General features: G+C 39.1%; 2 protein-coding genes and 1 long non-coding RNA gene across 3 annotated transcripts in view; all 3 read right to left on the minus strand.

Moving 5' to 3' along the window:
* LOC101848766 (ATP synthase subunit alpha, mitochondrial) overlaps positions 1-24,186 on the minus strand; it is a gene marked incomplete at its 5' end in the record, with an annotated part of 31,338 nt that overhangs the window by 1,878 nt on the left and 5,274 nt on the right. The window contains 8 exon segments of the mRNA XM_005103691.3: positions 28-172; positions 692-1,024; positions 2,220-2,371; positions 3,141-3,289; positions 3,803-3,969; positions 5,129-5,302; positions 10,905-11,080; positions 12,315-12,390. Coding sequence (XP_005103748.1) covers positions 28-172; positions 692-1,024; positions 2,220-2,371; positions 3,141-3,289; positions 3,803-3,969; positions 5,129-5,302; positions 10,905-11,080; positions 12,315-12,390 — 1,372 coding nt within the window.
* LOC118478159 lies at positions 6,278-9,037 on the minus strand. The gene is made up of 2 exons (XR_004858856.1): positions 8,340-9,037; positions 6,278-6,495 (listed from the first exon to the last, which is right to left on the minus strand). It is a non-coding gene; the product is annotated as an uncharacterized LOC118478159 (long non-coding RNA).
* On the minus strand, positions 19,946-22,939 carry LOC118478158. The gene has a single exon (XM_035971153.1). The coding sequence runs from the start codon at positions 22,054-22,056 to the stop codon at positions 19,993-19,995; it is 2,064 nt and encodes a 687-aa protein (XP_035827046.1). The 5' UTR covers positions 22,057-22,939; the 3' UTR covers positions 19,946-19,992.

The following is a 24,186-nucleotide window of genomic DNA, read 5'->3' on the forward strand; positions in this document are numbered from 1 at the left end:
AATCAATCAGCAAAAAGAAATAATTACCATATTGTCCCTGTTTCAAGATCTCAGTCAATCTGACACCTCTCCTCAGGAGGTTCTGTGTAGCCTGGTCCAAATCTGAACCGAACTGAGCGAAGGCAGCCACCTCACGATACTGAGCCAATTCCAACTTCATGGAGCCAGCCACCTGAAATTAAGTAGATTTTGTCAAACATTTCTGCTCCATTGCACGAAAAAGCCAAATAAATCATATATTATATGTATCAAACAAATGGATTCAATACAAAGGAACGCTTAAAACAGAAAAGCCCACAGAAACAGGAAGGACATTCACAATGGGTTTAGGGGCAACAACAAAAAAAACCTACAACTTAAAATACAACAGACTTCACCCTGATACACATAAGCTTTAGTCATTTATTGGACTGGTTGAATCAAAAGAATCCCCCCCCCTCCCCCAATGACTGATGCCAATTTCAGCATTTAAATAATTTGATCAAGTGACATTTAACCACATTCTGTTCTATGAAGAATGTTTTTGCAACCATTCTATGTGGAGCACAATGAAAAAGCCTATATTGCATGCGACCAAAAAAACTAAAGGATAAATGAATCGATAAATCCTTTAGGGTGCTTGCAAAACTGACGGAAGAACAAAATGCACCGACGTTACATCAATAGAGAAATGCTCTCCTCTACTAGGTACCTGCTTCATGGATCTGGTCTGGGCAGCAGAGCCGACACGGCTGACAGACAAACCGACGTTGATGGCAGGGCGGATACCCTTGAAGAACAATTCAGTTTCCAAAAAGATCTGTCCGTCAGTAATGGAAATGACGTTGGTGGGGATGTAAGCAGACACGTCACCAGCCTGAGTCTCAATGACGGGCAGGGCAGTGAGGGAGCCGCCACCATGATGTTCGTTCATCTTGGCAGCTCTTTCCAACAGACGGGAGTGGAGATAGAACACATCACCTGGGTAGGCCTCACGTCCTGGGGGACGACGCAGCAGCAGAGACATCTGACGGTAGGCCACAGCCTAGAACAAAAAGAATAACAAATCCTTACGTAAAATTACAAATATAATAGAACCTGCCTTAACGGAATCATCCGGCACCCCCCTCAATATATTCTTCTTTAATTACCTGTATAAAACAGAAACCTGTCCAACGCAGAAACGTAAAGAAAAATCCGCTCCCTTCCGAGGGTTTCACCAGTCTAAGACTGAAAATGCTTTGCCCGCTCAGCCCTGATTTGAAGCAAAACTCGCAAGTTTGGTTCAGCCGGCTCTAAACTTAATGCCATGGCCATGCAGCTGGGCGAGGAAAGGGAGTAGAGGTGCAATTTGGGGGCAGATGTCGCCCCATTATGTGAGCCCCGAGCGATGCAGATGGTCCTGGTAGTGTGGGTGTGAAATCTGATGACTGCCTGGGAAAGTGCTCGAGCAGTGAGTCACTACGGAAACTTCTTGGGTAGCCAAAACCAGAGGTGTGAAATTAGATTGACCAATGCCGGCCGCCCTGATCGTACAGCCAACCGAGAAAAGAGTTCCTAGAATCATTGGGTACATGATGGCAGTGAGGGTATCAGGCATTGACTGACTGCTTTTTACACCGGTGGGTGGGGTTAAGGGTGGAAGCAAAGGAGCTGTTCATACGTAATTGGTCAAACAGTGGTCTTATAAAAGGCAAGCACAGGTGGTAAATGGATAAGTAAGACGGACGCATGTCCTTATCAGACAGGATAGCAATTGAGAGGTGTGAAGCTTTGACCACTGCTTGAAGATAGGACTAGCGACCCTTGATTCCACCGGCTGAGTTTTTGAATCCCCCTCCCCCCCCTCTAAATTAACCTGTCTAAGACAGAATTTTTTCCTGGCTCCTTGCGATTCTGTCTTACACAGGTTCGACTGTACAACACCCCCCTCCCCCCCCATTTGTTACAGGCTGTGATTTGGTTTTTCATCCTCTTTGCCAAAAGATGATATCCATACGTCCTCCCTAGACCACCTTTCCATTTTGCCAATTTCTCCGGGAGACAGTGTCCAGCTCAATGTCAAACCATTGTGCCCAGAAAACATTCAGCTAATAAGAAATGACAATGCAGCTCAGTTTCCCCTAGTTTTTTCAAATCCAAACCATACATACCAACCTATTACCAACCAATTGCCTCACATATTTCATAGTAAATATTTTATAACCAGTGGACAAAACAAACTTGACACCAATTTTTACCTGTTTGGACAAGTCATCGTAAATGATGAGAGCGTGCATGCCATTGTCACGGAAGTACTCGCCCATAGCACATCCAGAGTACGGAGCCAGATACTGCAGAGGGGCAGCATCAGAAGCTGTAGCTGACACAACAATGCTGTACTTCATGGCATCTGAAGAAACATTTAAAAATACAAGTAAAATTTGGGGAAATTTCAGCTTGTAATCAAATCTTACTTATTGGCTAGATGCACTCATAGCAACATTTGTTTTTAAAATTCCTACAGAGAAACTGCAAAGATAATAATGATAAAGTGATAACAAACAAAATTTTGCGCATAAGCCTAAAAACAACCTTATGGAGGGGGGGGGCTCTCTCGTGGCCTAGAGGTTAAGGTGTTGGCCTCTCATTCAAAGGTCCCGGGTTCGAATCCGGTAGCGACCAAAAAATGTTCCTCTCTAAAATTGTCTCCTTTCACCTCCTTTCCTGCTCTCTAGCAATGCTCAGTTTTCTGCTTTCATTTCCACTTTTTGCCCCCACCCCCTCTCACCTCCTTTGCCCCCTCCTCTCGGCTCCTTACTCTTTATGCAGCCTTTCTACTGTTACTCCTTGGCTCCTCCTTACTGCTGTCTTTCTGCCACACCCCTGATCTTCTGGTAGAAAAGATCTACACCTAGCCTTCTCGGACAAGGGCGAAAAATCTCGGAGGGTCCGTGTGCAAGTTGCACACGTTAAATATCCCTTGGCGGTCTAAAATCGATAAGAGTAGGCTTCGGCCGCCACCCGGGCAAAATTCAAAATTTCCTACCAACTGAAAATATTAGGTGTGTCCCGCGCGCTCATATGACCTTATGCAGTTCCGAGCGCCGTAAAAAACTTTACAAAAACAAACAAACTGCTTATTTCATACAGATGACAATGGAATATTCATAACTACTGACCAGCATCTGTAAGACGCTTCACCAACTGAGCAACAGTGGAACGCTTCTGTCCAATAGCAACGTAGATGCAGTACAGCTTGGCCTTATCGTCTCCGGCGTCATTGAAGCGCTTCTGGTTGATGATGGTGTCAATGGCAATGGCGGTTTTTCTGGAGAATAACATGAACGTTCTGAAGTCTCACAACATTTTTGCAATACTATGCATCGGTAAATCTCAAGTAAAAGCTTATCCTTTGAATAAATTACAGCCCCTTTGCTGGCAATTCTATAAACTTGCCATGTCATACCACCTCGCAATCTCTCTGTTTCCTTGTTGTATCTCCTCTGTGAAAATGTGATATCTTTTAAAGCTCACTCTTTTCAGTTATAAAAAATGAAAATACAAGAAAGCACTGAAGTCGCGACCTGTTGTGGTCAAAACAAATCTCCTTTGACAACATTGACATAGGCAGGACAATTTTTGAGTGTGTGTCTGAGTGTATGGTGGGCAAAAATTTATAATGCCCCAGAAGCCCAAAATACAGAGCAGAAATGACCTATCCTTCAACTTACCTTAATACTATTTAACAGAATGCGCATAGAAAGAGATTAGAAATATGTTGGTAAACTCAAAAGGTAATCCTCTCCCAGGCAACAAATACACATTTATATTAAAAACCTACCCAGTCTGCCTGTCACCAATGATCAGCTCACGCTGACCACGACCAATAGGCACAAGACTGTCCACAGCCTTGATTCCTGTCTGCATAGGCTCCTTCACAGATGTTCTGGGAATGATTCCTGGGGCTTTCACACCCACACGGGCTCTTACAGAAGAACTGATTGGGCCCTTAAGAGATTTTTAAAAAGAGGGTTAATTTTCACTTTCACAAAATTTTTTAATGCACCTTGTTGAATAAATAAAACAAATTACTGTGACCTCTATGAAAGTGCCATTCTCTTGACAAGGGGAAAGACAGTTATCTATAAAACACAGTCCAAATCCCAGTAAAATGATTCCAAAACCCTTGTCAGTGATCTTGTTACACACACACAACTTTTTAACATGTAAAAACAATATGTCAAAAAAGGGAATATTACAGGAGAGATGGGTAGGAGAGTACGTGTAGCTTTGGACTATATGCAGGGATGATACTGGACTTTTGTAAAAATAACCTTTTTTTTTTTCGAGACTAGATGAATTTCTTCCTTTGAATTTCTCATAATTAACTCACACCAAATCCCGATGAGAAATTGATCATCTTCGGCAGCCACAGATCTAGATCTAAATATCTCGCCAGCGTGAGACAGTGCGCAAGGCTACATTTGAAACCAGACCTAAACACCCATTTGATCATGCGCATTTTGATTCAGCGAGTGTATTTCCGTTAATTAAAACTTTGGATCCTCGTGCCACACCGTCCGTATATGGAACAAAACGGAAAATCGGCTTCCCGCTCAACCATTTTTGCGTTGTTAACGAAGAACGGATCCGATGAATGGAAAATGTATTTAAAAACAAACGATGCCCAAAATAACGGGAAAATGGCATCCCTGCATATATACTAACTGCAGTTCTCCTTGGATAACTGAGTCTATCTTTTATTAGGATAATTTACAGGCTAACCCTTCTTCTCAGATGATATTCTAGTGAAGTTGGGTATTTTACGAGCTAATCAATGCATAAAATAAGTAAGGTGCCTTATTTTGGAAAGATCTATCTCTCCAACAAGTTTTTTCAAATATTTCCAGATTTTATGTCTGAATAGAATTTTGTAAATTTCTATGGAAAGAGTTTGGTAAAAAATCAGGTGAAGATAAATGCAAGTTAATGAGTACTGGTACATATGTAAGCATAAAAGCTGTCTAATAATAACAAAAGTTCATTCATCATAAACTCATGATCGTCTTTAAACACCAAAGGAGGAAGAGAAGTATTGACCATGGTAGATACTCCAGCTACGTGAAAGCACAAGTTAAAAAACATAAATAACAAATATATACAATACCTTTCCATCAATGGTATTTCCAAGAGCATCAACAACTCTGCCGAGCAGTTCCATGCCCACTGGCACATCCACAATAGCACCAGTCCTCTTCACAACATCTCCCTCCTTGATCAACTTGTCATTACCGAAAACGACAACGCCCACATTGTCAGGTTCCAAGTTCAAGGCCATACCCTGAAATAAAAAAAGTAAGTCAGATGTAAAACTTAATAGAAACTGAACAATAACTAATTCTCCACTGATGAACAGAAAAGAAAGAAGTAAGCCAAATATTGAACTAAAAATAGAATCCACAATCAGCTTTTTAAAAACTACCACTCCTTAAACTAAGTTCACACTGCATACAATACTAAAGATTTTGAAGGTTTTAAAAGTAAATAGAGTTTGAGAGCCAGTACAGACAAATCCCACTTCCTTTTCCCAAAATTAATAAAATGTGACAAAGGCAGAAATGGCAGCTTTCACAAATCAGAGGCCTGAAAGTTCCCCAACAGCCCCAATTTTAGAGGCCAATAAAAGTGGACATATTGCATATGTATGGAAAGCTTATTTTTTGTAGAATAAGAATAACTCAATCACAGGGACAGCAGACCCATATTAAAAGAGAAAATCGAGGTGAAAATACCAGTAAAAAATTCCATTCAGACACCCATTTTCATTCCTTTATGGTAATCCATGTTATAATATGAGAAATTGTATTGCATGACATAAATAGAATTTTGCATATAAACGAAAAACAACTTGCTATAACAATAGTTATGCCTATCTTGATACAGCTTAAAAACATGAATGAATACCAACAACAATTGTGACCTTTTTATTTGATTTATTCTTAAGAAAGAAAAAAAATACGGGTTGTGTCCCTTGTGTTAAAAATATATTTTGTTGTCTCCCCTTATGATTTTAGTTGAAAATGTTTGTATTTCAACTCCCAGTATTTCTAAATGTTCTGGGTGTAATCAAGTGTAAAAGTTGTGAGAGTTAGATTGAATACTTTTGAGTACAGAGAAGCTGCATTTGTGAGTAAATAAACAAAATAAACAATACTCTTCACCCTTCTCCCAACCCCACCCCTTCACACAAGAATTAAAGTACAGTACGTAGCATTTATCTATGGGCTCCATACAAATTACTTTTTTAATAAGATAAAATGAGGAAAAAAATCATAGTAAAATAAATAATGTCCTCTTGCTGTGATTTCTGGAGGGGGTAAGACTGAAACTGAGTTGACATTTAAAGTCTAGTATGTTTATAATGTACGTGTCGTCTGTGTCAAGCGTATAATAAGTGGAATCTGTGTTCTTTGGTGCATGTACTGGACTTCAATGTCCTCATATATGTCTTCTGGTCAAGTCAGGAGCCACTACCTGCAAATGACAGAGAGATAGAATTATTTGGAAAAGATATCAGTATTATTACAACTGTTAGAGGCTACATTATACTATTATTATTATCATCACAACAATGCAATATATTGTATGTTATGTCATGTCTAGTAAATGTGCATACACAGTCGACAAATATGAAAATGTATAAAATGGTTAAATGATATTAGGTTTAACACCCCTGTCAACACTGTCAGGTTATTTAAGAGGCGGAACCTCAGAGTTTAACGTCCATCTCCGAAAGGACCGAGCCTAGTGGGAACGTGTAAAGTGTTTTCCAAAGGACACGTCGGGCTGAGCTGAGGCTCGAACCCCCGAACCCGCAATCTCACGTTTACAAGTCTGAAAGAGCTGCCCACTCTGATCTTTCCAGTAGCACACGATTGGGAGGAGCGTGATTTGCTTTTTTGCTGTAACTGTTGTATACAGTATTGTATTGTAAAACGCTCAGAGCCTGTACAGTAAGCTACTTTAATCGGGGTTGAAGTTGAGAGCTATTATAATATCATTTATTATTTAAAGTTGAGAGCTATTATAATATCATTTATTATTTAAAGTTGAGAGCTATTATAATATAATTTATTATTTACTTAACCTGTTACGAAAAAGTTGCCTTTCTATATCATGTACCGGTACAATGCAGGAGAAAAAACAACGGGAATATTAATCGGTTTTACTCCCTTAAGCTTCAAGTTACAACTGGTAAGAGGCTCTTCCCCTTGCCAGCCTCTTTTTGCTTTTTTCTTAGTAATCTGTGTACTTTTTTGGCTCCTCTTCCTTCATTTTACACCGATAATGAGCCATTCATTCCACCATTCTGACAAAAAAGTCTTGATATTAAAAAAGTAAAATAGGGCCTAGATCTACATTGTCAAGATTTGTCAAAGACCTGCATTTCATGTAAATCTAGATCTAGAATCTAGATCTAGTTGGAAAAAGGAAAAAAAACCTTTAAAAAAAAAAATTGATGCAAATATTATTTTCAAATCTAGCTGTTGCCCACTTGAGTCTAGCTCTAAGGTTTATTATTTGATCACTAATTAGTACAAAATTTGGTTCTTCTCTTAGTATTCCACACCTGGATCTAGATCTAGAGTCTTGATCACATCTTGTATTAAAGAAGAATAAAACAAAATTAAAACAACTACAAAAAGAGAAAGAAAGAAAAAGCTAGAGAGAAAAAAAAGAAGGGAAAAACAAGAAGAAAAAAAAAGAAAGAAAAAGAAAAGAAAGACGGAAAAAGAGTGAAAAAAACAAACAAACAAGAAATACACTAGAATCTAGAGATCTAGATTAGATCTAGATCTAGATCCACGTAAATTTAATAGCTAAACATATGTTCTCTTCACTCTATGATCGCAAGTCGTCCCCAAACCCGCGTTCGTTCACAAATCGCGTTCATAGTGTCCCCTTCCTTCATTATCGGATGTCAAAGTAGTATGTTCGTTCACAAAACGGGTCAGCATTGTGCCGTTCGTTCACTTCCGAACGACGCAGTTGTTTGTTCGTTCACCGCGCGTCGTCTCTATCGGTGTGATCGTAACAGTCACAGACGCTATCGTTGGGTTTGTCGATTCTAGGCCTAATAACCCAAAGCTAAATTTGAAAATTCAAACAAATTTGTAATTTTAGTGTTCAGAGATGACTGTTGATTGCGCTGACGACGATTATAGACAGCTAATGTGGATTTTAAAGGCGATCAGCGTGCTTTTTTCCGAAATTAGACCTAGGCGAACGAACAAACATCACGAACGATGTGAGACCCACAAAACAAATCAATCGCGTACGGAAAAACTAACTGCCGTTGACAAAAAAGACATGCTTACCTCAATTCCTTGACGTCTGAGGAATTTTTTATCCCGATATTGATCGCACCACGGTCAGTGAAACAAAAGAACGATCTTTGGAATGCGCGCGCTACGGTGTGACACAATCGAGACGCACATGACCCGGGCTCTCGATTTTTTAACCAAAACGCGTTATTTTTGTTGCTCATCACAAATTGACCCTTTCTTATCAATTTTAGGCTTATTTCCATAACATTCACACAAAAAAACAGTTGATACGCAAAATTGCTGTACTTTGATGAGGGTTGTTGTCACCTCACGTTTGGAGACCCACGTGACCTTTAAAAATGCACTAAACATTTGTTTTGAAATTATGAACAATTTTTTCACTTTTCGTCTGGAATTTAGTTTTACTTGTCAAAACATTTACTTATTTGACTTTCCATCGCAAAAAATTACAACTACCACCTCTTTTGACTTTTATTTAGAGATTAGCCATGTGCATGCTATTTTTAGGGAACTTTCGTGTGTCTCAATTGTCACGTTCATGACACTAAAATCAACAAAAACATGAAAATAACACAAGAAAACAACACCATCTTGTTTATAATGTCTCTTTAATGACCATTTTGTAGAAGTAACACCAAAAAAATCATGCAGAGGGTCTGTGGAAGTTTAAAGAAGCATTGCAATTTTGGATTGTGTTGGGCAGGCAGATTTGTGAAAGCTGCCAAATTTCAAAACTAAATTGTATAAAAGACTTTAAAGTAATTTTCATTAAAATAAAAAAATGTAATCTCCAACCACCAACCACATCTAAATTCATTGTAACAAAGCTGAATATGTCATTTATAAGTAATATCTTTCCTCTAACAGCAGTTTCCTTCTATTTATCCGGTTAAGATATAACTCTTTCAGCAAAAGCAGCACTGCAACTACAGAAGGGGGGGGGGGGGGGGGGGGGGGGGGAACACAGAACAAAATAAAACACAAAACAAAGAGCAGTCAAAAACTATTTCAACTTTCAATGTACAGTCGAACCTGCCTTAAGGAGAGACGGACACTCCCGGAAAATTTTCTAAACGAATTACTTTAATTCAGCTTTCTCATCCTCTGTGGCGGCCATCTTGGATTTTCAAACTAGTTTCTTAGTGCAGAAGAATTTCATAGTAAATACTGAATTATCAGCCTGAAATGTGGCACACAGGTACATACCTATATGAACTGGGGGTCGATGTGAGGATTTTGAGATATCTTTAAAACTAAAAAAGTGAGCCCAAAGTCATTGGACCTCCTTGAGTAAGTTGACGAAATTTTGGGGTATACATTACAAAAAATTTGAATATTTCCTCAAGTTACCAATATTTCTCAATTCCCTCACATAGATCCCCAGAATCGATCTTAAAGCACCTGTACACCAAATTTGAAGCTTCTAGCTTCAGTAGTTTTGGAAAACTCCTTGCATCCAGGAGGTCACATATGTCAAAAAGTAGATTTTGAGAAAAACAGAAAAAAACAGGGATTTTTAAAAGGATTTTTAGACCAATTTGCACTTTTCAAACGCCCTTTCAGGTCATTTAGGGTGTTTTTTCAACAGTTTCTTCATTGTGACCCGATAGAACAGATGTCAAAGGATGTTTTATCGCAAAAAACAAAAGTTGGATAGTTTGAAAAATGTTATCGATATTGCCAGGGATCGCCGACCCAGGTCTTCTCTTAACGGAATCTCCCCGCTTGATATATTCCTCTTTAATTACCTGTATAAAACAGAAACCTGTCCAACGTGGAAACGGAAAGAAAAATCCGCTCCCTTCCGAGGGTTTCACCAGTCTAAGACGGAAAATGCTTTGCCTGCTCAGCCCTGATTTGAAACAAAACTCGCCGTCTCTAAACTTAACGCTATGACCAAGCCGCTGGGCAAGGATGGGGAGTGGAGGTGCAATTTAGGGGTAGAGGTTACCCCATCATGTGAGCCCTGGGCGATGCAGATGGTCAGTGTAGTGTGGGTGTGAAATCTCACAATTGCCTGTGAGAGTGCCCGAGTAGCAAGCCAATACGGCAACTTTCCTGGGTGCAGAAGCCAGAGGTGCGAAATTAGATTGACCAGTGCCTGCCGCCCTGATCGTACGGCCAGCCGAGAGTTCCTCGAATCGTTACAATGATAGCAGTGAGGGGTGGCATTGGTGGGTGGGACTAAAGGTGGAAGCAAAGGAGATGTTCAAACTTTTTTAATAGGTCAAACAGTGGTCCTATGAAAGGCAAGCACTGGTGGTAATTGGATAAGTAAGACTGACGCATGTAATTATCAGACAGGATAGCAATTGAGAGGTGTGAAGTTTTGACCGCCGCTCGCCGAAAGGACAAGCCATCCTTGATCCGACCGGCTGGGCCTTTGACCCCCCCCCCCCCCCCAAATCAACCCCTAAATTCCCCCGTCTAAGACAGATTTTCCCCCTGGCTCCCTCTTACACAGGTTCGACAGTATGTCTTCCTGTGTTTTATTATGCTACCCAGTGAACATAAAATTTGGGAAAAAAACCCAAGGAAACATACAATAAGGGAGAACGTTGATTATAGCATTGTTCCTATACCACACAAACTGACCTTCAGCCCACTGGAGAATTCCACCATCTCCTCAGCTTGAATGTTCTTGAGGCCATAGACACGTGCAATACCATCACCAATGGACAGCACTTTTCCAGTCTCTTCAAGGTTTACCTGGGAAGTCTGACCAAGGATCCTATCCTCCAAAATGGAAGAAACTTCAGCTCCACTTGGGCCTGTTGACAAGATCACGGAGCAAATATTAATTTTTTCCCCCTACAACTCCACCACAAGACGAATGTACACTTAACCAGCAATTCATTTTAACACTAAACAATATCCACCATGATACAAACTGAATCAAGTTTGTGTCGATACTACTAGAAATACTGTCAATAGAACTGACACTGGAGTTAATGCCACCACTTACTCTATAAAAAAACCCAAGAGGGATAAAAAAGGTAGTACTGTACCAACATTAACAACTAAAAGCAAAGGGTCTTTCAAACAGCAATAAATTACTTTCTTCCTTACTAACAAAGTCATCCCAATAAGAATTTAAAAAAAAACAAAAAGCTCTTAATATATCATCAAAATAGCTCTAAACAACACAACAGGCCTATAACATTCATTCATTTATTTTGAGGACCAAGCTATTACAGTGGGTGCCGCATTCAGCGAGGTAACATTCAACGACAAGTCGGTTCCAACGAGGCAATCCTTAATCCCCAATTTTCCCCTCTATATCTCTTTGTAAATGTACATCGGCTCCAACTAGGTTGCAAAATTACCAAAGTCGCTTTCAACAAGGTCACGATTACCAAATAAAAACAATTAGCGGCCCCAAAAGTGAAGATTTTTTCTCCTTTCTCTCCATCTCACTCGAAGCACAAGGCCCATCCTCGATTCCTAAGACATTGTATTGCTAGATCTAGTGTGCCTCCTAATATGGGCCCCAAAGCCAAGAGGATGGGCGAGGGTTAACCAACGGTAGGGATGGAAGGGGGTGGGTAGGAACGTGGTGCAGGATGTGTGAAACTGGATGAACTCTGGATGGGTAGGTCTAGATCGAGACCATTTTTTTCAATTTTCTTTTTTCCCCCCGATCAGATAATCCAAGCTCCCGCCTTTACTTTATGTAGATCTAGGCCTAGATGTGAGAGGGTATGTTTCCACACGAGAAGTGTTCCGGAAAAAAATATATTTAAAAATGCAGAATTGACGGTCAGAACACAGCTCAAACATGCACACACTGATGCTGTTTGAGATTTTCGCCATCAGGGGGAACAACTGTTTTAATTACTGGTATTGGTACATCGTGTAATATAAAAACTTGTCTCGTTTTTGTTCTTTAGCCTTAGTCACGTTCAACGAGAGGTCGGACCCAACGAGGACAACAAGCCGGTCCTGGCAACCTCGTTGAATGCGACACCCACTGTAAAATGAAAACAAAAACTAGAAAACACTTACCAGCAGCCAAAGATGGAGTGGTCAAAGACAGATGCCTTGCTGAAACACATCCTGCAGCAAGAGCATTTTGATAAACCTGAAACAAAAATTTTAATTAAAAACTTTTGACAACTGCCCTTTCAATATAAACACTGAAATTTTAGTCATAGATTTTCAACATCACTTGTGAGATGAATACCAGTCATTTCGTCACACCGGTGCAGTCAAGTCGTCACAGTCATCCCATGACACACCAAATCCACATGGTTGAATGGAGACGGTCATTTCGTAGCACACGTGCAAACATCAAACGCGTATTGTCACAGCAATCCCAAATCCCGATTTTTGAGGGAAGGTTGGGGCTGTTTGAGTCTACCTGATCAGCTACATCGTTTATAAAATGTATTGGCAATATTGGAATCTACCGAGTCAGATCAACAAAGTTTTTAGGTATGATTATTGATGAAATGTGTGATTGGTAAGATCATATTAGTTCTGTTTAAAATAAATTAACTAATAGAAATGTATGGCTGCTTTAGGCTGATCCTCCAAACCTCTACTAGATCTAGCACAACAATTTTGGAGAGATAATATAAGCGAAGTCATTTCGTCACACATAATTGGGGAGTGACAAGATGACCGTGTGACGAAATGACCGATACCTGTTAGATTTAGATATATATATATGGCAACAGAAGTTAAGCAATTAATCTAAAGAAACCCATACCCAATTTGAAGCCATAACAAAGGTGATTTTTATAAGTAAAATTAAGCAAAAGGTAGCCTATATTATTGTACTATAGCCATAGTCATACTTGACGTAACTTGAAGGGAATGTTTCCAACCACTGAAATGTTGCACATCAATGATATCAGGACAGCAAGATGAAAGAAGACAAGACAAAATCCCTTTCAGAATAAACAGTAAACAGAACAGATGAGACAAGGACATTAGAGGTTGAAGTAAAATGCTAGGAACAGACACATCAATTTAAAAAGAATTCTAGAAAGAGCATACAAATTTGAAATTAGAATATCTTACTTAGGCCTAGATCTATAACCTACAGCAGTGGCCTCTTCTCCGTCACTGCTTCACTTCATTGGCTTTTCAATTAAATTCATTTTAACGGTGTTAACCAGTCTTGAAACAGGTAGGCCCTAGGTTTTGGGGGCAAAAATATTAGCGTAATTAACAAAACGCCGGCTCTATTTCTCCAAACGTTCGGGAAAATAAACTTGAACTTTATTTCTCCGAACGGTTTCCGAAATTTGTTGATAATAAGCGAATGGAGTGGCATGTGTGTGTGTGTGTGTGTAAGGTGTGAAGGGGGGGGGGGATTTTTTTTTACATGAAAGATTTTAGTTTTTACTTGGTGACTAGATCTAAATGTAAAATAGGTTACTGCCAAGGTCGAGCAGTCTTGTTTTCTCACAGTGTCTTTTGAGGGTATTTTCAAATGAAGTATAGTCCGGGAATGTTACCCTAACCACAACTGAAGTATTTGAATATTCAGACATTAAAAAATCTCTCGGTAAGATTGTACTTTACCGGACCATCGGTCGGAACTACTTTCGCTATGGCACCCCTGGTGCCTAGTGGCCCGCTATTCTTCGTTTCCGAGCTCCCCTACTCAGTTTTCTACATCCTCACTCTTCAACTGACGTCTCTTACCGGGTTTTTCAGTCATCACGACCGTGCCACCGTGCCCTTTGACCCATGACCCTGACATCTTGAGGCTAATAATTGGTCAATCTTATCACGTGGTCCACTATTGTTATTTGCTCGCAACTCTGCTGGGTGGCCTAGGCCTCCCAGTCCTCACAGAATGAAAAGATAACGCCTAAATCTCGCAAATAACCAACAATCTCGAGCTCAGAAACCGTTAGGGGAAATAGAGTTCAACTTTATTTTCCCGCCCGAGTGTTAGGAGAAATAGTCACTTCGTTAACAAAAAAGTCTCTGTAAAGAATATTGGGTAGGCCTACGAATATACATGCGATTAAAATTAGAAATGACGCATCTAATTTTAGTAACATGATGTCATCTGGGATGGTATCCATCTGGGATACCGGAAGTTTAGATTTCTATTTTTAAGAAGGCCATGGAGGTACCGCATAGAATGACGTATTTCCGGTTCGTTAATAACATTTAGGAATTCCAGTATTGACACCGCACGAATGTCAACAATTTCCTTCATCGAGACATTGACGGGTTTGAGCTTCCTAATTTTCCGGTTCAAGGCGTCTATTGAGTTCATTCTTTGATCTACCGTATTAAAGAGGCTATTCAAGCACCAAGTAATGCTGAAAAATGAGAATCAGCAGCATTCTAGGCTTAGAGGTGAGTGTTATTGCTGTCTATTCCTTGTTCTAGATTTAGACTTCACTCTCGTATCTAGCTAGATTTCTATATATATCTCTAGATCTAGATCTATATCTAGATCTAGAATCTAGTCTAAATATCTAGATCTAGATATCTAGAAATCTAGATCTATATCTAGATCTAGATCTAGATCTAGATTCTTGATTTAGTATTGTTTGAAACGCCCTAAATCTCTATATAATATATATATATATATATATATATCTAGATCTAGATCTAGCTTAAGAATCTATTATTTAATTTGGATACCAATAAAAGTTTTGCAGCACAATTACACTTTAATCTCCTCGATCTAGATTAGATCTAGATTCTAGATATCTAGATCTAGAATCTAGATTATTTTCTTCATCCATGAAGATAATGTTGGTTATTTTTTTAAAAATATATAGAGATATCTATCATTCAGAAAAGGAGATATTGCGAACAGATTTTCTGCGTCATCTCTCATCCATTATCCATCCATATGCTGTTCCTGGAAACCTAGTCTAGCACAATTATAAATAATACATACTTGAAGTTGAATATATTATAATGTTGAGCAGATACTTCCAGTATAATAATATGCTGTTACTTCTAATACTATAGTAATTCATTTTAAATTTAACCACAGGTAGATCACCTACACATACAACAGAAATGCCTGAAAAGTGCAAACAGGAGCAGGTGCTTTCCTTTTCTCCTATCTGAAGCCGAGTGGTGTTCTGTATAATTCCTGTATTGATATGTCATCCGACGAGACATAATCCCACAATATGGTAATTATGACTATTCATCATCATCACCTTCATCATTATCATCATTATAATGAATTTCATGTCTTCCATTTTCTTATAAAGTTTGTTGGTCCTTGTTGGCATTACTTTAGCTTAGTACGGTACATCATATTATCATGATTATGTGTATATATATATAGGCTTACTTATTATAATCTTATTATAATGGAGCTAAGCCTGTTTGTGGTCATATTCTTAAAGTTCGGAAACTTCCTTTTGATTTTTCAGGTTTGATGTATTTTACTACAAATCTAAGCTTTCACATGCTTTTACTTCATTTGCCAACTTACTTCCATAGTTCCGTTCTGGTACCTTTGCTTGGTACCTTTCAAGGCCAGCTATTGAACAGTGCTCAGTGATGCATCCGTAATGTGTAGAGGAATTCTTGTTCACAGATTAAGATAGAAGATTGAAGCAGAAAGAAGAATGAGAAAGAAAAGAAGATGGGACAAAAAAGGAATGAGCAAGAGAGAGGAAGAAGGAGGGGGGGGGGAGGAGCGGAGAGGATTGGGGGGGGGGGGGGGTGAGAGAAAGTGAGGTGAGAAGGGGGCAGGCAGACAGACAGACAGACAGACAGACAGACAAAAGTGAGTATGGGGCAGATTGAGAGGAAAAAAAAGGGGAGGGTGGGGGGGGGAGGAGAGTGGGTGGCAGACAGGGAGACAGACATACAGATTGAAAGAAAGAGAGACAGAAAGAGATGACGAAAGGAAGAAAAAAGGGGAGGAAGGCGGGGGTGTCGTAACTATTATTGTTGCACATTTTAGAGTTGTCATTTCTTCCTGAATTTCAGAGAAACAGGGATTTACTAGTGAATATTATTTTCATGGAAAAATCTGAAAACCATTAATTAGATCAATGCAGAAGAGTTAACGCTCAGATGCTACTGGATCGCTAACAACAACAACAACCAAGTCATTACGTAGAGCTAAAAGACCTGAGATTTTTTAAAAATACAGCATGAAGATTGTTGTCAATTAGAGCATTTTTAGCAGATAATTAATTACTTACTTTTATAGATAATGGCACCAATTTGTGACAAAATGAGGCATGAGAAAGACAACTTAACAACAGTTTTCCTTTATTCAAAGAAAATGTAAAACATATGACAATCATACATTTCCAGAAAGGTCTACTTGATAGACAATGTGTTACAAAATATACACAAAATGATGTGACCAAATATGGTCGCCATGGACAAAAACCTGCATGACTTAAAAGGAGCTGACTATGGTGATTTTGAATCAAGTTCCATAAAAATGAACAATGCCAACAGTCCTCAGCAAAAGTATACATTCTTTAAATCAGCAAAAAGTGATATCAAACCAGAGAGCATACAACCAAAGATCAGATGGATACAGAGGAAGAGAACCAGCGTCTGTAGTGTAGCAATTAAGAGTTTTGCTGTCGCATGCAGGCGACCTAGTGTTGAATCCCTAGAGCGGAGAAAATTGTTATCTAGTATCTAAGTATCTGTCTTTCTGCTGTGAGGTTGTATCTCTCTCAGCCCGTGTTGGCCCTAACAGACAGGAATGGGGTGTGAAATCACCTACATTTGATTTATTTTATTAAAAACACTCGACGAAGAAGCAGGGCAGGAAAGGCAGAATAATAACAATAATAAATATCAGAAGACCAACATCTCACAAGAGATGTTTTCAACATTAAACAAAACCAAATATGCAACCACACATAACAATCGAGAGAAATATGTTTGCTTCTCCCCTCGACACCATAAGTATGAAGTTACCATGCAATATTACCAATTAACAGACCAGCAGCTACACCAACTAGCAATGGAAAATTCCACTGATGAATAAACCATCCCAAACGCGCTATGCTCTAAATTTGTCAAAATTTGCACGTAACAACCCTTGTTGTTTTAACTCAAAAATCTATAATGTTGCACATTTCTCTCCCCATTGAAAGTAATATATGGAAACAAAAAGCACACATAGACCTGTCGTTTCATGTTGGTTTTATGATGCTAGGCCAAGAACTAATAAAGTTATGAGCTGAGAAAGAGGAAAAACTGGGATTTTCGCATAAATCGTCACTCGTCTGGTGAGCATGAAACCCCCTATTAATATTAATCTCCTTGTATCTTTGATGAAAATCTTTTTGTGTATTCTGTATTATTGATTGTTTTTGTTAATAATTTTCACTTCATTTTACAGACAACAAAGTACAGCAGAAGAAATGACACATCTGTGTGTCGAAGGCCCTGCTTGTTGGCTGCTATCAAGCCACATTAGCTGGTTACTCGACAAAGCAAATGGACTTTCAAAAACATTATTTTGCCTGTGTCTCTCCTGAACAAGTACAAGCGAGGATTTGCTGAGTCATATCATTGAAACCAGAAACGTCAGTGAAGTTGAACAACTGGTCGTATTGCCAATGTGTGAAAGAATCCAGACAACAGTGTTTACCTGGCAGGACCAAAGAAATCAGGTAATCACTGAGTGGTCATGAATGTTGACCTTAACGATAGACCAACTGTTAAGTACTGTTGACAACATTATCTGTTTACACTTAGTATTTTGGACTGTCAATGCTGAAGGGAGCATGTATTAGTTTAATGCATGCCCCTCCAGCATTGGGCTACAGTCACAAATGTACAGCTGATTGTAAAAAATATCATGCACAGAAATGTTGCTATGTATGTGGGGTGATAGCATCAATTTGTGCAGTGTTTGCTGCACTTGACAATTCTTTTTTTTAGAGAACTTACAGAAGATTCCTGCCTGAACCAACAAAATACATGTATGCTAAATATCTGCGAGGGTTGATTTGCTTGTTCATAACAGACAACATAGATTTGTCATTGTTGAGAGCAAAATCTGGAAACACAAATAAACAACACCTTAGTGAACATTCATACAGCAGTAATCCAAAGTTTTTGCGGAAGAGAAAAGCAGCCAAGCAATCACAAACAAAACAAAAACAGGCCCATTACAGTTTTGCATCACCACAACAGCTAATGGCAGCCAATCTCATTTGTATATAATCAATGAAAGAGACATTCAAATAAACATGAAACATTCAAATACACCCAATCAGGCATTCTCAAACACAGTCAATCAGATAGACTCCATCACAATCAATCTGGTAAATCCCTGCTGAATACTCAGTCACAAAGTGGTACATGTACAAAAAGTCAAGTCCAAGGCAATTTTATATATGCATACAGTCGGAAATGTTCAGACACAACATCCTTACAGGTACACACTAATATGACCACTGAAACTTATGTTGCAAACAATATTCAGCCACATTCCAACACAGTTTTAATACCAATGATGGGATTCAATGTAATGAAAACAATGAACTTCCCAATACTCAGGGATGTTGCAAGTTGCAACCTGAAAGAAAGACAATTTCAAAACAACCACCAATCAGGATCATTCTTAGAAGACATTACATATCTGTGCTACATGCAGTCTTACTCTTTCAAGCAGACAGCATTATTCAAACACAAAAACAGAAAGCACAAACGAAAGACTTCAGTTTCACACACTGGGAGCACCTATACATGTCAGTGTCAAATGTGTTGAGAATGTAAATTTAAATCCTGCACTATTAAAGAACTTATAGCCCATTATCAAAGCAAACACCTGCAAGACATAACTATTTGTATCAAAACATTTAGGGATGACAAAGATTTTCTGTTATGGAAAAAAGAGATTGAAAAAGAGACATCATCACAGTATGCTCAAACCAGAGTATCCGAACCAAAAGTACTAGTCATTGCATTTCACATATTATTATTGCCATAGGTCTGGAATACAAAGATTTGTTTGGGTCCGTAGGGGATCCAGAAAGTCACAATGATCTTCTAAAACAGGTGATAAATGTACTAAAAACTACCTTCATTATTGCGCGTAAAAAAGTTTTGGATATGAGCAGTACAGTGGAATACTGCTTGCAACATATTGGCCATAGCTTTAAACTTGGGCATCAAACCATTTCAATTTCTGGGCAGCTTGTTTTCGCATTGGAACATAGGCAAACATAAACATGTTTGAAGCATTTCATTGTGTCCTAAAAGATATATATATTTTAACCCTATCCGTACGACGAGTTTTACTATCGTATCCATACGGCGTGAACTCTGTACAATCACTTTCCAAAGAGGAAGTTTACTCGTTAATCCGAGAGAGGGAGGGAGGGAGTGGAGAGAGAGAGAGAAAACGGAAATGTCTTTCTATTTACGGAGAACGAATATTTTGATGAATATATATGTAGTTATTCAAGTTTCAATTTTATTGTGACCGTTTGTGAATTTTTATTGCATTGTTGTATATTATTAGTCAATGCTTTGCCAAGCTCACTGCGAGACTGTTTTTCTCATGGAATGTTTTTATAAAATATGCATATATACATAATAATACTGTGTTTTACGTGCTACTGTGTGTTTTACGTACAATGTCAATTAATTATCAAGATGTGCTGTCTTTTTGATGTAATGCGCATTGAGCATTTTTTATAAAATGGAAATGCACAGCACAATGCTTTTATTATTATTAATATTATTAGTACTATTATTATGTGCTGCGATTTGCTCTGCAAAGAGAGCAGCTTGTTTCCCCTTCCCCATCCTCACAATCACCATCACAAGCAACATGTATCCAACAGTTACACTCTGCACATTCAAACCAGTTGACATCTTCACTTTCAGTTTTGTCGTCATGTTCCCAACATTTCGCACACACATCTGGAGATATTTTTGATAATTCATCATGTAATTTAACTTTAAGTAGAGAATCTGGTTTCTTCAAAGATAATTTAGAAATTTTTCTGGATTTTCGTTTCGTTGAAAAAAATCTTCGCTGTGTTTCGAATTTTTTGTTAGAAGAAAAGGTCTTTTTCTTGGTAAAAGTCTTCCCTAGTACAAGATGTCTTGTCCCACATCCAATTTGATAAGCATCTCTCAATCGTTGTACTATAGTTTGTAAAGTGTTTATATCATTATCTTTTTTTGCGTCTTGTAATAAATCTATTAAATCACTTGCAATACTCATTCCCGTTGAAACTAGCTTATCTACATTATTACTTGATTCTGGTTTATTTTCGCATAATACTTCTTTATAAAATTCAAGATGGTCAACAGTCTCTTGTTCATCATGTTGTTGCTCAACTTTAGGGGTTTGTTGCTTGTCCCTATTAAATGCCATGTGAACAGCATGTATATGTTTACATATGATATTTTTGCGTTGGAAATCTTCACAAGTGCAATGGTACATATGCACACAAACAGAGCATAAATCACATATTAATTTACAGCCACAAGGTCTGTCGGAATTTTGTGTAACATTATACATTTGATTAGGTACAGATGAAGAGGGAACTCTCCACTCAATGATTTCATCATCCTCTTCAGCATTTCTTTTTATGCCTGTAATGTTTTCTCCTTCTCTGTGTCTCTTTCTTATCTCTATCATGTGGGAGCTCACTGTCCCCATTTCCTTGGTAATCAACTGTGCAGTTGCCTTATCTTTGGCAATTTTGAGCAGAACGGCCAACAAATTATCCACTCTTCTGTTTTGTTTTCTGTTGAAATAGTTTGTTTTCAAAACACGGTGAAACGATTCTGCATGCATGTTAGTATTCGTTGGTGAATCAATGCGGAAGCAATGTGCCCATTGTGAGATTTTGCCTTCACTTACATATGTATTATCAAAATAGGTATGAAATGTAGGACAACGTGGTTTTATGTAGGCCAAAAATCCTTGAAGGCTCTTGCGGAATTCTGATTCGTCACGTAGCTGTTGTAATGCTTTGATATGTTGATAAATCTTTTCTGCAAATTCATGATCTTTTATTATCTCTTGTGCTTTTTGTCTCCAAGCTTTATCTAAATGCCAATCACAGTACAATCTTTTTTTGGGTTTGGGAAAAACTTGGCACCAGGCATTATAAAAGTTATTGGCAAGGTCGCTCATAAAAAATTCAGTTTCAAATGACTGATCACAATTAATTAAAACAGCTTCCATGAAAATTTTTAAAATGTTGGAATCTTCTCGGTTAGATATTGCCCAGGCAACGGGCATAGACTGTCGATAATCATCTAATACTAAAATAGTTGTTAGGTAAAAGTCATATTGAGTAGTGCCATGTGTTGAGTCCATGAGTATAATTTTTGACGCATGTTTTTTCATCATTTGTTGTTGAAATTTTGTTTGAATACCTAATAAATAATCTTCAATATTCAAAAATTTATGTTCATTAGTCTGTTGTTTGAAAAAAATTATTGGATTGTTGTCCTCTTTACTTAATTCCTCCACCCATAAATCTACGCTAGTCTTGTCATCTCTGTGCTTTTCGGTGCGGGATATATTAAATTGTCTGTGTATGTTGTGTAAATCTTGTGGTCTTATTAAACTGTCTCTGTTAATAACGGTCATACTCTCTCTGAGGTTATAAAGTAACTTATTAGGCTCAACGCCTTGATTTAATTTTCCGGCGATGTGTGCCCTAGTTTCAGCTGATATTTTCAGATGACCCAGTTTAAAGTCGTGGCCAGTATGTTGCAAACAGTATTCCACCGTGACGGACCCATCGTTTATTTTTTTAAGAGCAGTCATGTAAGCTGTGCAGTTTCTTCCCATTCTGCACAGACCTACAGACTTTGGTGCTCGCTTGCGAACTTCTAACTGTGAACGTATTCCAGACCTGTGACAGTAAAACCTTTGACACTGAATGGTTTCTGTATTACGGGTAATAATGGTTGAACCACAGGGTTTATAAAACTGGGTGGATGTTTCTTTTTCTACCCTATTTCTCCACTCAAAAAAGTCTTCCTCAGATGGGAATGTGTGTTTGAGTATTTGTAAGTTATGCTGATGTTGAATGTTGTAATGTTGTATTAATGTTCGTATTTGTGAACATTTGTAATAACATATTGTACAAAAGTTTTTATTAGTGTCTGAGTGTGTATTTTGAAATTCCTCAGTGTGCTTTCTTTTTTTGTGTGAAAACAGCGACTGCCTACATTTAAACTCTTGGCTACAAAATTGGCAAATGAGTGGTGTCAGTTTTGAGTGTTTTTCTTTTATGTTGTGCCCTGTGTGACTGATGGTCTGCGTGTTTGTACCCTGTTGCTTTAACTGTTGGGCATTGCTGAGGGTAGGCTGTGAGTGTGACTGCTTGGAGTTATCACCTGTGTGACTGATGGTCTGCGTGTTTGTACCCTGTTGCTTTAACTGTTGGGCATTGCTGAGGGTAGGCTGTGAGTGTGACTGCTTGGAGTTATCACCTGTGTGACTGATGGTCTGCGTGTTTGTACCCTGTTGCTTTAACTGTTGGGCATTGCTGAGGGTAGGCTGTGAGTGTGACTGCTTGGAGTTATCACCTGTGTGACTGATGGTCTGCGTGTTTGTACCCTGTTGCTTTAACTGTTGGGCATTGCTGAGGGTAGGCTGTGAGTGTGACTGCTTGGAGTTATCACCTGTGTGACTGATGGTCTGCGTGTTTGTGCCCTGCTGGTTTGTTTGTTGGTGAGCTTGGTTACCTTTGCTTGGTGCTGACATGTTGAACTGGGTTTGGTTGCCACAGTTTTGGCGCTTTGTGTCTGTGTGTGCTTTGTATGTTGCTCTTCTTTTGCGTCCTAACTGGGGATCTCCACAGTACGTGTGGTCCTGTGTGTGCTTGTTTGAATGAGCTGTGAAGTTTTGGTTGCATGCTGAATGCCAGTGTGAAGTCTGTTCATAGGGCAGGGTTTGTAAGAAAGCAATGTCAATGGCACCATCCATGAACCAACACATCAGCACTCTCCTAAGGTAGTGCTGGTATCTGGTTGGTTCATGAAGGAACCGTCTTAGTCCCGAGCGAGGTCCTGTTAGTTCTTGGAACAGGTGGTTGTCCAGAGCAGCAACAATTGCACAAACAACCGCCACTACACCGCAGACATCACTACATGTCTGAAGAGGGTAGTTATTACAGTTGGGCCTGCAGGTGTGGTTATAACCTAGTGGTACATGCATATCATTGACAATTACCTCATTCAAGAAAAGGCCAAGGACCTGTGTGTACGTCGACAAGTACTGCAGCAGGTCACGGGGAGGACCCCACGCTAAACTATCGCAGTATTTGACCACAGGGCGGTCAGACAAGTCCATGGTGATCAGCACCCAGTGGTTCCCTGGCCTCTTAGGTGTAGCAAAATATACCTCATTAGGTGTTTTGCCAACATTGGCCACAAACACCAGTTGCTGCAGCTGGTCGAGGTTCCATCCCTGGACCATCCTCCGGAACAGGTCTGGGTTGGAGGCACAGAGGCACTGGCACAAGGTGGTGTCTTGGGCCTCATTTACCTGGTCCAGCAGCCAGACGATATGGCCAGTATTGAGCCAGCCGGTCCCGGTCAGCTCCGCCATCTCTTCTGCTGTGCAACCTAAAAACAAAATACCAATATTTGCTCTTCAGTATTTCTGCTTTTATGTTTGAGTTTTTATAGGGGTGCGTACATCAGGCTGGGTAAATTTACGTGAAACTGAAATGGGCGGTGTTGTGGTTGGCGATACCAAGAAACACCGATTTGCGTAAATAAACTATGCACATACCGTACTTTTTGTCATTAATCTGCCGGAAATCACTTATAAATTGCAGGTGGTTGAAATCATTTGAAGCATCAGGATCTAAGAAAACACGCATGTTGAAAAAAAAACCATTGAATGAACGGATATGGTTGTACTGTACAGTGTGACTGTGAGTGTGAGGGAACTCTAACCCGTATATAT

Source organism: Aplysia californica, unplaced genomic scaffold (assembly GCF_000002075.1).
Source record: "Aplysia californica isolate F4 #8 unplaced genomic scaffold, AplCal3.0 scaffold00386, whole genome shotgun sequence".
Classification (NCBI taxonomy): domain Eukaryota; kingdom Metazoa; phylum Mollusca; class Gastropoda; order Aplysiida; family Aplysiidae; genus Aplysia; species Aplysia californica.

Excerpts from the sequence above, each read along its gene's own strand:
- LOC118478158 (XM_035971153.1), bottom strand. The coding sequence starts at position 22,056 with ATGGGAAGAAACTGCACAGCTTACATGACTGCTCTTAAAAAAATAAAC.